The following is a 13,714-nucleotide window of genomic DNA, read 5'->3' as shown; positions in this document are numbered from 1 at the left end:
GACTTTTCAAAAGCCTGAAGGATTTCTCAAACTTCAGTTCTGACCAAGTAGCAAGACTTCCGTATGCAAACTGAACCCTAAAAACCTAAAACTAACAACAAATCCAGTAGGATCTAGAAACTCCAATGGAAATCTTAAGAACATGTAACCATATCCTCTTTTTTTTCTTTATGAAAGACACAAACACTCCTTTGGCCACGTCTCATGGGTTCAATCAATCAGGAGATACAAAAAGAAAACCCTTTCAGCTTACGGGTCACTCCACAGAACATCATGTACCACTTTTACGGCCATTAAAAGAAAAGCTTCAGGTCTAAGATCTCACACCTCCCCAAAACTCCCTCAAGATAAACTCCAGCTCGGGCCATGCATGTTTCATTATTAAAGGCCACACGGATGTGATCGTTCACTCCTGGTGGAGGTTGCAGAGAAACCTATGCTTAGTCGAGCAAAACCAAACATTTCAAATGAGGATCTCGACTGTAAACCTCCACTCACACTTTCAAGTTTCTCGGCATGTCTAGTTTTTCCTTTGTCTGGAATTTTAATTACTTCTACATGCTGCATTGCTGTGGATATCTGAATAAACTTGTACTTGACTTGACCGAAGCAAAGTCTAATTAATATTCAAGAAGTCCGAGTTGGTGCAATTGATATTCAGCTCGTGTTTTACCTAAATGATAGACGTGCCTCGTGAAGTTCACTTAGCCGCCTACAAATATGCACTGCAATCTAGTATAGATAAAAAGGCAGACCCGTTTCTCCTTTCTTGGTCTCCTTTTACAGACTATTGTGCCAGTGTTATTCTACAGGCCTCCTCAGCCCTTACTGTACTTAGGTTTCTGGAAAAGGAGGGTGGATTGATTCATTCATATAAAACACATATAGTATCCCTTAGTTCAGCGGTAACGCGCTGGAACATATTTTAAGCTTTGCATTTTCTAACACAATGACTGGAAAGTCTGCGTAAACTCGCGTCGAACTGCTGCAAAGCCAGATTAAATCCAGATTCGAGTCACAGCGCAACCAAACTTCACGTTGGCTGACAGTTTCCAACGAACCCGTGCCTAAATCGATTATGCGTTCGCGAAATAAGCGAATGCGAAGTTTCCGAGTCATGCAAAAAAAAAAAAAAACAAACACGCACCGCGTAACAAATACGCACGGACGCGTTCTTACCTTCAGCGATCAAAGCGAACGCTAGGAAAACACTCTCGGCGTTTGCAAGTTTGCGCTCGTGCCTTCCCGTCCGCAAACCCATGGCTGGAGTCGACAGAAGCGACGGGTGTTGAATCAAAGTCTCAAAAGTTGTATGCGCAGAAACCGCGATTGGGGGTTGTCGTGTAAAAGCTAATATCCAGTTTCTAGGTTCCTCGAAGCGAGCGTTTCAGGAGTGCATGCTCGTTAGTGCGGAGCTGTGGGTTTGGCTGGATGCGTCAGGCGCTCCATGCTGAATCCGGCAGAAATCTCCTCGAAATGGAGACAAAGAGCCCCTCTGAGCGTGTGTTTGAGGCAGTGCTGGGGGTTTGTGCGAGCGCAGGAGTCGTGTTTCTCTCTCCGGTGGGAGTGGATGGATGGGTGGGTGGGCTCTACACGGGCTGAGGGAAGGTAAGCGGAGACCAGCCTTTCACAGCTCGCTCTCGCTCAGTTCAGATGACCGACCGCATTCGTGTTATATTCAGCATGATTTGAAATAGCTGCGTAAGTAACAGTTGTTTAAAGTACAGCAACTGGCTTCCAAAAACATTTGTTTTTCTCCACGGCTGCCCTCTATTGGCCAGATGCATCGGTTTGCTGAAGATACGCACTAGGCATCGGTGGCATTGCTTTATAGTGCAGTCAAACGATTAATCGCGTCCAAAATAAATGCTGTTTATATAATATATGAGTGCGTAGTGTGTTTATTATTTATTGCAAGTACAAAAACATGCATGTACATATTTGACAAAATCTTTTTTTTTTCAAAACATATACTGTACTTGTGTGTATTTATATAGACGTAATATATAAACGCAGTACACATGTTACATAACCAAAATATTATATTTTGGATGCAAATAATTAAGCAGCACTTTTTTTTTTACTTAAAACTGTCTTTATAAACCATGTGACTAATGAAAAGGTTTATTTGTAACTATATATGGCTATCACAGGGATACCAAACATTTTCCATCTTTTCCAGACTAACAAATATGATCGTTTCGGATAATATTTTAACAAAAAGCTTTATATTTGGTATTATAGTACTGTCATCTGTAAATAATGTTTCCCCAAAAGTGATACCACACCGAGACACCAAAATAAATAATAATAAAATAAATATTTTGCTGCATGCTTTCTAGTTTTACATAACCCATTTCCTTTGTGCATCACTGGCCAACTTAGCAATTTTGCTGCTAAGTGCATAGCAAATTTTCAGACTACCCTAGCAAACGATTTCTTCCAAAAGCACCTAAATGTATTCAGCAACTTACTCAAATGATAACAAGGAACGCATTTACCATTTAAATGACAGATTTAAGACGCATAGCTGGACACTTATCGCGTGAATTAAGTCAGCTGCTATATATCAACGGCATTTCCGATAAACCTGGTGATTTTAAAATTGCGATTTCCCAAGTTTTCTGTCTTTCTGGAAACGTTTGTGCACAAACCAGTGCGAATGTTTAAAGTTGAGATGAAACTGAAGCAGCAGCAGATCTGCTCTTCCATGTTGTGACGTACATCCAAATGGAAAAAGTGGGTGTGTTCTGTATGCATTGGTTGTTGACTGTCCCAAATGACGCCCTAAGCCCTTGTGATCTTTCTCTGAGCGTACGCTTCTGTGATGTAACGCCTCTTTTGACTATTGGCGGAGCTTGCTGTGGCCAAGTCCGAAAACCTTTTACACGTAAGCTGCGTCCGAACCTTAGCCGGCTGACTTGTTTCCACCTGCTCAGACAATGAAGAACCTTCCCGAATCAGAACGATGGAACTAGATGATAACCAGCATTTTTTTCATTGTGGATGTGCTGGTCCCAGTGTGACGGTACCAAACAAGCACTAACCTAAGCAGCCGGTCATCTGTTTTTTGAGCAGGGTTTTTTTTTTAGGCAGAGCGCCGAGGGAGTTGGTCTGCTGGATCATTAGGTGTGAGAATAAGCTAAGTTAGCACTTTTGGTGTCACCTTTGGGATTGTGTGGAGATTGAAAACAGGCGCTCCCGGTTCTGCAGCTTCACACATGGGAGTGTTTGTCAAATGTGGTTGCCAAGGCTGATCCCGCTAATTTAGACGGCGTACCTTAGATTCTAGTCTACACTACCTAGGGTATCCTGAAATAATGCAGCCCAATTATTCTTCTAACGGCTCACGCGATCACTATTCCATCAGTGAAGCTGACGGTCGTCTGTAGGGAGATCTACGATCATCTACGCCCTTATGCTTGACAAGAGAAAGCTTATTTTAGACTCGGATGTCACTCACCATGTAAAATGTTCATAATTTATTTAGCTGCTGCTAGCACCGAGGAACATATATTTTGTTTTACCGAAAGCTTTATTCTTCATATTTCTACTGACGGTAGAATATTAACATAATGTTTGACATTGTTCTTTTGGATTGTTCTTTACTTTCAGAAAACACTAAAGTGTTTGCCCTGAATGCTGCGGATGGAGAGAAAACTAGGGCTTAAGGTACCATGTTAATACGAAGGCATTTTCTATACGCCTACTAACTTTTTTCCACAGTTATTACATATTACGTATTGCATTTTGTGATTTGAAGGAACTGTCCATGAACGTAACAGATAAAGTCCTGACTGGAACTGACCAGGACCTTTTTTATTTATTTATTTATTTTTTTTACACTTCAGTCATCCATTAACAATAATGTTTTATGCCAATTAGACCGCCAGATATGATCTAAAATATTTCATAGCCTCATAGTAAAAAAAAAATAAAAATTATAGAAACTATATAGACATATTAAAAAGGGACAAATGCACACAACAACAAAATATATTATTCCATATAGTGTATGAACCTAAACACAATATATATTTGGTTTCATGGTTAACTCTGACCGCTTTAAAAATACATATACTGTATATATATAAATCTAAATCTAAATATATATATATATATATATATATATATATATATATATATATATATATATATATATATATATATATATATATATGACCTACAGAATTCATAAATCTCCCAGGGCCTCATGAGATAGTAAGTCCATCAGGGATGGTGCCTTTGTTGTAAATAACATAAATACTCAGTGGATGAACATGTAAATAACGAGTTACATACCTTCATATTTACCTTTTTAAATGCGTCTCCCGGCTGCAGCTCGCATCAAATTCAAGACACTGAACTTCCTCTTTATTTATTCCCTTCCTTTTCCAGCTTGTACTTATTTGAACATTACCTGAGGCATTTTTGTATACCCCAATCGTAAGTCTAAGCTTCTTAGCAGACATCCCGTGGGGACTTTAGTTCAATGAAGAACTGATTCATTTCAATAGAGCGGCTCTTAATCAGTCTAGTTTCTGCAACAAACACTTTTTCGAAGTTTCTAGGCTATTTTAGGTAAAAAAAAACGTGGACATGACATTTAGCATGTCTGTAACGCTAGTGCTAAGGTCTGAGGCTATCGCTGTCCTGTCAAGCTCAACAGCGCCCCCCGCATTTGTTTAGCCTACATCTGTGGTGAAAAATGGAATTGCATCCCACCAAAATTTTGAGTCCTATAGCATAGTGTATGAAATTAAGTATTTTAAAAAATATATATTTTATAACAAATTCAGACTTTAGTGATTCAATGACGATTAAACAGCATTTAATTAAACTTATTTTTATTTGTATACATTAATCAAACGTTTTCATTTCTTTGCAAAGCATGATAATCTATTGTTTATATGCATGTTTTTTTTTTTAAATAAAGTTTATTAGTATAATTACAGACTTGAGGGTGAGTGTGCAAGTTTTAAAATACTTTGACAAGGCAAACATCAATTAAAAGTACAACCTAAGCCAACAATTTCACAAAAGCAAGGAATCCAATGTCAAATCAGTGCTTTGAAGAGTTGCGCTAATGTTTTACATACGTTTGTACAATATAACATAAAACACAACAACAAAAACACACTGAAAATTATGCAGTTACATCCTCGAGACCAATAGTGCTCAGATACAATACTGCTGCAAAGGGATATTTTGCCAGGTGGTCCCATTCATTTGGAGAAAAGCTGTTTTTAGATATACTAGACTTGCAGACCCTTCGTAAGAAAAGAGATCAACAAGCATACCCGTAAAAAAAAAAAAAAAACATACTAATGCCATATTTGTGGCAAATTACACCGGAATACACTAATAATATCTAATAAATTTAAGTGGCCCATAAGATAAAAATGTAGAAGAGTCTGAGTTTTAGAGATAGAAAAACTCTTGCTGATGATTGTCTGATAAATGGTTTGATAGTCTGTTACACAAAGTACAAAAAATATTTTACTTTACAACAATTTTCCAACACAAAATTGACTACTTAAAATTGCAATAACTAAATATATAAGTATCGAATCTTAATACCATCTGCAAATCTCAAAACTGAACCTGTTATCAACATCTAAAAGCAAACAACGAACTAAAATTGCCAACATTGAAGGATTTACGGTTCACAGTTGTGAATATCATAATATCCGAGTCTTTGCCGACACCACGTTAGGGCACAATGGAAAACCTAGCAAAAACTATTTTCTGCACTAAAACAAGAACAATGAAAGTGAATTCAAGTAGTGTATAATATTTAAAAAATCAAGCAGAAAACACAGGAAGCGTAATGAATCATCCCCATACTATTAAGAGTTAAAAAAATAATGCCAGGTCACCCACTGATATCTCTTCTACGTGTTGACCCTGAAGTCAACAGCAGGCTATATACAGTGTTAATGTGTAATCTGTATCTACCGTGTAATAAGATGTAGTTTCTTTACTAACTGATTAGAAACGACTGCGTTCTGCATCGCGCTTCACAACAATACAAAAGGATAAATGGGTTTTGATTGTGACGTACTTCGCCCCTTCATTTCGAGACATTTAGCTACTCAAACTTTCCCACTGGCTTAACAGGCAAACTGTGAAACGTTTACGAGCCACGCCGAATGAACCAGATCTCATTTCTGCGCTGGGGCACTCCGGGATTCTCATACACGGCTACCATGTAGCGGTCTTGGAGAACATCCTCAGAGTTGCCCAGCAGCTCCCAAAGGTTGCTGATCTGACGAGAGATGGTCTCCTCCGTTGTGGTGCCATAAAACACCCTACAAGGGAAGAAAATGTCAACCATAATCATTCTAGAACAGGTCTAAAAGTTGAGCTTCAATGGTCTGGAGTGGTCGTGTACCTGGTTATGACCCGGACCGCGTCCCTGTGAATGATCCTAATATCAGGATCGGTTGATTCAGGTGGTCTGGCCTGGAACTCAGCGGGCAGATAATACGCCGTCAATACGTCCTTCATGAAGTTAGTGCCGTCGTCTGCCATCGTAATCTCATTCACGATGGGTACGGACATGCCAAGGTACCGTCCTGGAGACACGGGGCAGAAACTGAGCAAGCTTGGAAGGGGTCATACACGAGTCAATAAAACAAATCATACCCATAATGAACTGGAAAGAAGCCATTTTTTGCATTCACACTGAATCTGCATTTAAAAGATTCAAATCCCTAAAGGAATAGATCACCCAAAAATTTAAATTACCCCATATTTTACTCACCTCAAAACCATCCTAGTTGTATGACTTTCTTCTTTCAGACGAATACAGAGTTTTTGAAAAATAAGAAGAATTGCCAACTTCTTTCAATGCAAAGTAGCTAAAGCCAGCTTGAAAAGTCACTAAATGCCGCTAGATTTCCATATTAATTCGTCAGTGCATCGAATTTTGCCTCTTTGTGGTACATAATGTATTTAACGCAGCCAAATTCTCTATATAACTGTTTTTATTTGTATTGTCTGAAAAGGGAATGAATACGAAAGTGACTACTAACAAACTCCGCCTTACAAGATGTTAATCTAGGTTTTATAAATGGAGCCATCATCTAGCGAAATCAAATACACATAATTGCTGTGATTTTGGCTATATTTGCATGTAAAATAGAGTTAGAAGCAACAGATTATTAATTTTAACTGAAAGCTCTGCTCCTTTCAGCCGCTCAGTGTGCACACTGGCAAACCAAAACCTTCCACTTGCTCAACAACTGATTCAATCAGACACTCGTCAAGGTCTGTCCACGTCGTCGCTAGATTTGTCGCTAGTTGCTCCTTTGGAAAAATGTCACCAAGGGGGTCTGAAAAGTCACTAAATCGGTTGATAACACTGGAAAGAAGAAAGTCATATACACTTAGGGGTGCTTCGGGGTGAGTCAAATATGGGCTAATTTTCCTTTTTGACTGAAGTGTATACAAATCTGTTTTTTTCAATAGATGTTTTTAGCCCACTTATTTTAAATTCACAATTTTGGACTTCATTCCACCTGATTTTGATTCAGCTAACTGTGCAGAGTGGTCATGTTAGCAAAATTACTGTGTGAATCTGGACTCAAAGTGGATTCAAATTTGTTTTCGATCCACTTTAGCCCGTTCATCTGAATTTACTTTTTTTTTTTAAAATGTTCATTTCAGCTGATTTTGTTATTTAATTATACAGCTTAAGGCGTGGTGATGTTAGCAAAATCACTGTGGGAATCCGGATTCAAAGTGGATTAAAATCTGTTTTTGGTCTACTTTAGTCATACATTTTTTTTTGCCAGTTAATTATTCTATTACCGTTTTTGGAGTTCAGTTCCGCGCCGATTATAAACTAGCCTAACTCTACAGCCTTATGGTGTGATTTTGGTGAAATAGCATATGCTAAAAAGGTCCATTATTTATAGTCACTTCCAAACCAAACAGCTTTCTATTGGTTTACGTGGCAAATCTGTGTGATCTACACTAAACCTACTGCAAAATCTTGTAAATTTCTCGATTCTCGATTCTGCCAACGACAACTTTCCAAACAAATGTAAATGTGACATTTATTATCATATGAAAAACCCATCTATTAACCACACCTGAGACTCATTCTGTCATATACCAGGAACCAGCATCCATTATGTTAAGACTACATCTAAAGAACTAGTTCGACCAACTAACAGTTAGCCAGGTCTTACTTTGTAGATTTGTCCAGTCTACATTTTTATGCAAATCACAACTTTTTCACAGACATTATGATGATACACCTACTTCTAATAAGGCAAATGTCTTTGGTTTATTTCTCAAACATCTGTTCTATAACTGTAAGTCTATTGGGTATCTAAAAAAGCTAATTGTTTTACGGCAGCAACAAACGCAAGGGTAGACAGCCATCACTGTATTCTTAACCATGAAATGGATGATTGTGACCGATTTTAAACAAACTAAACACAGACGAACAAACAACGAAAGGCAAGGGTCTCAATGCACAGACTTGGAATAGTTTGGCGGTTAAAAGTTTACCTGTTGAATTCTCCTTGCAGATGAAGCGCATGAGTTTCATAAAAGCATTGGAGATGCTCTGCTCATAAAGCACGTCTGCTTTATTGACACAGGCCCATTTTCCTGGAGGATACACTCTCTCCTCGTACAAGACCTCGCCAAGCTGCACAAACACAATTACTAATAAACATCAAAAAACATTAAATAACTAAATCCGTCAATGCTTTTTGAGTACTAGTCAAAGCGCTGAAGGTACAAAAATAATTTTCACGGTTAGGTCAAATTCTGATTATAATTACTTTTAAAAAAGCATTAATTAAGAAACCAGAAAGGTTTGAAACTGATTTTGGCTCAACCAACTGAAAATCTGTCGGGGTCGACAACTAACGCCATTTAATAAAGTAGCCATATTTTGCATATACACCTTTTCCTTTTTTCATACAAGAGTTACCTTTGTTTTTAATGTTTACATTCCTGTTTTCAGCGAGTTTATAGCCTGATAATTTAAAAGGTACGTTTAAAACAGCTCTAGCCGCACAGCGAATAAAGAGCTACCCAAGTCCGAATATGCCTTTCGCCAAACTTAGTGTAAACAGCATCTATTGCCAAGAAAGTTTTGCCCCATGTTTCAAGATCCAGTCATTAATGGGCTGATTTTACCTTCTCGTGTCTGGAGATGGTGACAAAAGGCACTTGCTCTCGTTCTGAGCTCTGGTTCCTCCTCGTCATCTCCTCAATGGGTCCTCTCATCTCTGCGCAAAAACCAGAGTCACTTCACCGCTGATCTGAAAGCAGCTTGATCTATAAGGTTTGCACTGAACGAGATCAGCCAGTGTCATCTCTTCTCCCACTCAGTTTCCATGGAGATGTCTCTCTGTACATTTCTTACCTCTGGGAACAGACACCTGGTGTGTCCTTCCCACCGCCTGCCAGTGGGCGTACATTCGGTCCTGCTCCTCCTCGTCCATTGGTTCGGAGCTGTCGGTGATGTCATCGTCCAGCTGCTCGTCATCCAGTCCGTCGAGGTCCTCGATGGAGATCAGAGCCATTCTGACAACGTCACGGCAAAGAACTGTGGAGCTGCAAGTCGATCGAGAGGCTAATGATACAATGAGAAAAATGATAATTATTTATCAGAGCAATAGTTTTTATTGTCTGTACTAATAAATACATTCACTAATAAATCATCAACCTGCTAGTCTTGATTTGCCCTTAGTGTCCAATTCAGGCCTAGTTTTATAGATGAAATGAGTCTGTCTGAATTACAAAATGTATTTTGTGAAGGTAACACGTTTAAAATAGTCCAATTAATCCATCTAAAATAAGTTTATATGTGCGTGTGTACTGTGTATATTTATTATGTATATATAAAGACACACCCACAGCATATATTTTGAAAATAATTACATGCATTCATATAAATTATATACAAATATTTAATATATAAAGTTAACATTTTTCTTAAATGTATACATTAATTTGTATTTATATATACATATTAAACGTTTTTGCTTACATATTGTGCGATCTGTTTATTTTGGATGCGATTAATCACGATTAATCCGTTGACTGCACTAATATAAAAAATACTAATATATAAAAAAAATGTATTCAGGCAGATCCATCCATGAAATTACACAGCCTTTAAAATAGATATTTAGAATTTTTTTTTTTCTGAGAAAAAAATCTGAATTGCAAGGTCTTGACTCAAAATCGCAGTATCTAATTTCAAAATTTTATCTTTTCAGAATTCTGATTACTAAAAAAAAAGTGCATTTTTTTTTGTTTTGTGGTGAATATAGGGTTCCATGGAAAATTACACCTAACATTTGAGATCTTTTTTAAACAGCACAACCAAAATGCAAATAAAATGAAAATGTCTCGCTACTGAGAACGAATTATTATTTGCATAGGCATAAAGAATAAGCTCCTAAATAACACGCGTTTCTGTTTCAAGGACTTTTTTATCCTAGTCTAAAAAGCATTTCCATGCTGTTGGGTGTGATGTCAAGTTACAAAAATAAAATGTTTTTTTGTTGTTTTTTTTAATGAATACAAGTAAATATTACTTTTTATGAAATAAAGTCTGTTGATTAATAACAGCATTTATTTATATCGATATTTCCCCTATTACATGGTAATCCAGCACAGCTATTAAGATGGTATTGTAAAAGCACAAGGTGGCATGAAGCATGTGCATGATCAGTCTTAATTACCGATAGCACCACTAGGAAGTGGCAAAAAAAAAAAATTCTACTGTTTAGACCCAATAACACATGAATACACACACATAAGACATATTTAACTGGACCCACGCAGGTGTATTAGTGCATAAACGCAGCATGTTTTAATAGTAAACACGAGCGATCTCAAAGTTGAAACGATCAGCAATCACAGAAACAGGAAGCATAAATAATAAACAGGGAGAAGGCCTCGTCGAAAGCTACTCGGTGCGACTCTGTTATTGCACAGAGCCATTTCATCCGGACAAACTGCATCGTGATTGCTGCATGCGTAAAACATGAATGATGTGAACGGATGAAACGACACCGAACGGATGCTAACGCAACAGCGTGACTGCAGATGGACGAAAATTGAGAAAACACAGCAGTGGATTCGCACACGAACCTCCCCGTATCATTTTTCAATGCACTTTATTATAGATATATTTAGCGCCCAGTTCGCCCAGTAATCGGAAACGTGGAAAACAACACTTTAATGACGCCCAGCGCAATTTTACACACGTCAAACACTTCCGTAATATAATATCGATGATTTGGGCTGCGACTTAATATTTAGAACAACGTATTATTATGATAATTAATAATGACCTACTTACCACCAGACACAACAAACGCACCACACAGCTTTAAGCACTGGGGGATCGTACAGCGTCGCACTGCGCATGCGCGGAGGAGTGCTCTATCATGCGCTGCTCCACATATTTACAAACACCATTTTAGTATACGTTTAACCGCGTCCGAAAAAAATATCTTCTGTTTTTTGGAAAAACATGCATACAATGTTCTGACTCACGTGAAAGCACTTTTAAAGAGCCTTCGGTACAAGTCAAACGTATCTGTATTAACCGTATTAATGCGAATGCCAAAAAATATTAAGAGCGGCCCACACCTGTTAGCCAATCGGAAGCATTCTCTGCTTGTCAAACACGCGCGTGCGTAAATACTGACATCGGATTGGCTGACACGTAGGAGGGATTTTAGATAAAGGGGTGTGGTTAAAATTAGCAATAAGGTAAAAAAAAAAATTAAAGCAGCTTAAAAGGTGATGTGGGTATTTGCTGCGCTTAGTTTATTCCTCAACATATCCTTACGAATATTAACCATGGGTTTACACAAAAATGTTTTAATATTTGTATTAAAACTGTGGTTATACAAATAACTCGACAGTATATTTTTGTTCTTAATTAATGTACAGATTATATTCCTAACACATATAAAGGTTGTTTGATTCTCCATAGAGCGAAATGTTTAATGAGGCTGACAATGAGATCACAAAACCAGCTGAATGAGGTAATTATTGAAGCACTTGATATCTGATAAAAATTGTAATTAATGGATATTTTTGACTCAAACACACACACACACACACACACACACACACACACACACACACACACACACACACAAAAGGGTAAAATATAAAAACGCTTCGAGGACTTACGATGCAGATGACCGTAAAACACGTCAAAGGTCTTGTGAAAAGCGTCCATTTTGGCTCTAATGAAAGGGAAGATGCTAAAACACAGCTACAACAAGGTATCTTCTGTTCTTTTACACAACGCTTAACTGAAAAACACAGTTTTGCACAGTTTATTTGTTTACTTATTTGTTTACGTACGATTTTTTTAAAAATGCAAGTTTGTTTTTTTGTAAAATGATAGCACTATTTTCTCTTTGCGCACCTCGAAAACATACATTTTCGAAAATTGCGACATCACAGCCGCACGCGTAGGGATACACACAGCCGCACAACGCTTCTTTACAATGGCATCTACGTTACAGTATTTTCAAGGCGGGAATATACTATACGACTTATAAACTAAAATCTGTACGACTATAAACATGTTTTATCTCCTCTGACTGGACGGTATCAAAGTCTGAAACTACTTAATTTTTGTATTAAATATGTCAACTCAAACATGCAGACTGACCATGACCTTTGCCGACTGTAAACCAGTGGAAAATATAGGCAAAAACTATTTAATGTATTCCAGGTTTTAGGGGTTTTATGGTATTCAGGTGAGCCTTTCTGTAAAAACCTCTTCATATTGTGCCAATATTCCACCTTTCCGTATTTCCACAATTGGGCCTTTTAAAACTAAAGCGTTAAATAGGAGGTTACATTTTATTGTTTACTTCTTTATTACTTATTATAAAGTGTTATTATTTACTTACTAAGTCAAATGCAAGACATTATAAAGGATACTTTCAAGGCTCTACCCTGACCGTAGCATGAGTATTGACATAGAAAAAAAAATTAAATGGACATTGCACGATTTCACAAAAACTTTTTATTTCGATCAAGCATCTAGTTTTGTCCAGCAAATGACTCTAAAAAAGTGCTTTCAATACATACTTCAATGCTTAAACAAGTCTAAGCTGCTGACCCCTGAGAAGCCGATGGAGCATGAAATGATTAGAAACATAGTCGTAGCTTTTTCAATATAAACCAACTCTTCTTTACTAATTAAACAGGCTGCTCGAACACACACATGGACTGTAAAGCTTGGTTTCGGAGTAGTACAAATATCAAACCAATAAACGTAAATTCCATATATACAGATTCCATATATACCCCACATTTTAAAACTAAATGACAAGGTGGTTGCTTTAAAACTGGAACAGTGTAAAAAAAAAAAAATGCATCGCGCAAAGTTTCAGAAACGCATGGGGCAGAACCTATAAATTAGGACATATTCAGCACATAATGAATGAGCGACTGGTGTAAAAACGACTGCCGTGCATGGCTGATGAATCAGGTCAGGAGGAACACAACACCTCTCCTGAGCTCTGAGTGAACAAAGCTCATGCACCGGGTTTCTTCTGGGTTTTTGTCACCGGAGGTCAGATTTCACTGCTAAATATGTGTCAAAAGGATATTTAATACCTGAGAGAAAGAGCCAGGTGGATTTGTGTTCTTTCCCACTGGGGTTAAAATCACTCATTACATAATTCAGATCTGTACACAC

General features: G+C 37.7%; 2 protein-coding genes across 2 annotated transcripts in view; both read right to left on the bottom strand.

Moving 5' to 3' along the window:
- The window catches only part of ptk7a (protein tyrosine kinase 7a), a 29,245-nt gene extending 27,668 nt beyond the window's left edge, over positions 1-1,577 (bottom strand). The window contains exon 1 of the mRNA XM_043223561.1: positions 1,180-1,577. Within this exon, the coding sequence (XP_043079496.1) occupies positions 1,180-1,261 (82 nt within the window). The 5' untranslated portion in view covers positions 1,262-1,577. The remainder of the gene's footprint in view (positions 1-1,179) is intronic.
- Positions 1,578-4,830: 3,253 nt separating this feature from the next.
- Positions 4,831-11,584, bottom strand: soul4 (heme-binding protein soul4). Its single transcript, XM_043223383.1, has 6 exons — positions 11,342-11,584; positions 9,392-9,601; positions 9,163-9,254; positions 8,524-8,665; positions 6,395-6,578; positions 4,831-6,311 (listed from the first exon to the last, which is right to left on the bottom strand). Exons 2-6 carry the CDS (start codon positions 9,549-9,551, stop codon positions 6,137-6,139), a joined length of 753 nt encoding a protein of 250 aa, XP_043079318.1. The 5' UTR covers positions 9,552-9,601; positions 11,342-11,584; the 3' UTR covers positions 4,831-6,136.
- Positions 11,585-13,714: the final 2,130 nt, after the last annotated feature.

This window comes from Puntigrus tetrazona, chromosome 22 (genome assembly GCF_018831695.1).
Source record: "Puntigrus tetrazona isolate hp1 chromosome 22, ASM1883169v1, whole genome shotgun sequence".
Classification (NCBI taxonomy): domain Eukaryota; kingdom Metazoa; phylum Chordata; class Actinopteri; order Cypriniformes; family Cyprinidae; genus Puntigrus; species Puntigrus tetrazona.
The sequence above is the reverse complement of the archived record's forward strand: the minus strand, read 5'-3'. Positions and strand labels throughout refer to the sequence as shown.

What these genes read in the sequence shown, in the direction of transcription:
- soul4 (XM_043223383.1), bottom strand. Translation starts at nt 9,551, where the DNA reads ATGGCTCTGATCTCCATCGAGGACCTCGACGGACTGGATGACGAGCAG. An exon ending in CCATCTCCAGACACGAGAAG is followed by an intron (nt 8,666 to 9,162) that starts GTAAAATCAGCC and finishes GTGTTTGTGCAG; the next exon opens with CTTGGCGAGGTCTTGTACGA. An exon ending in CTGCAAGGAGAATTCAACAG is followed by an intron (nt 6,579 to 8,523) that starts GTAAACTTTTAA and finishes CCGTGTCTCCAG; the next exon opens with GACGGTACCTTGGCATGTCC.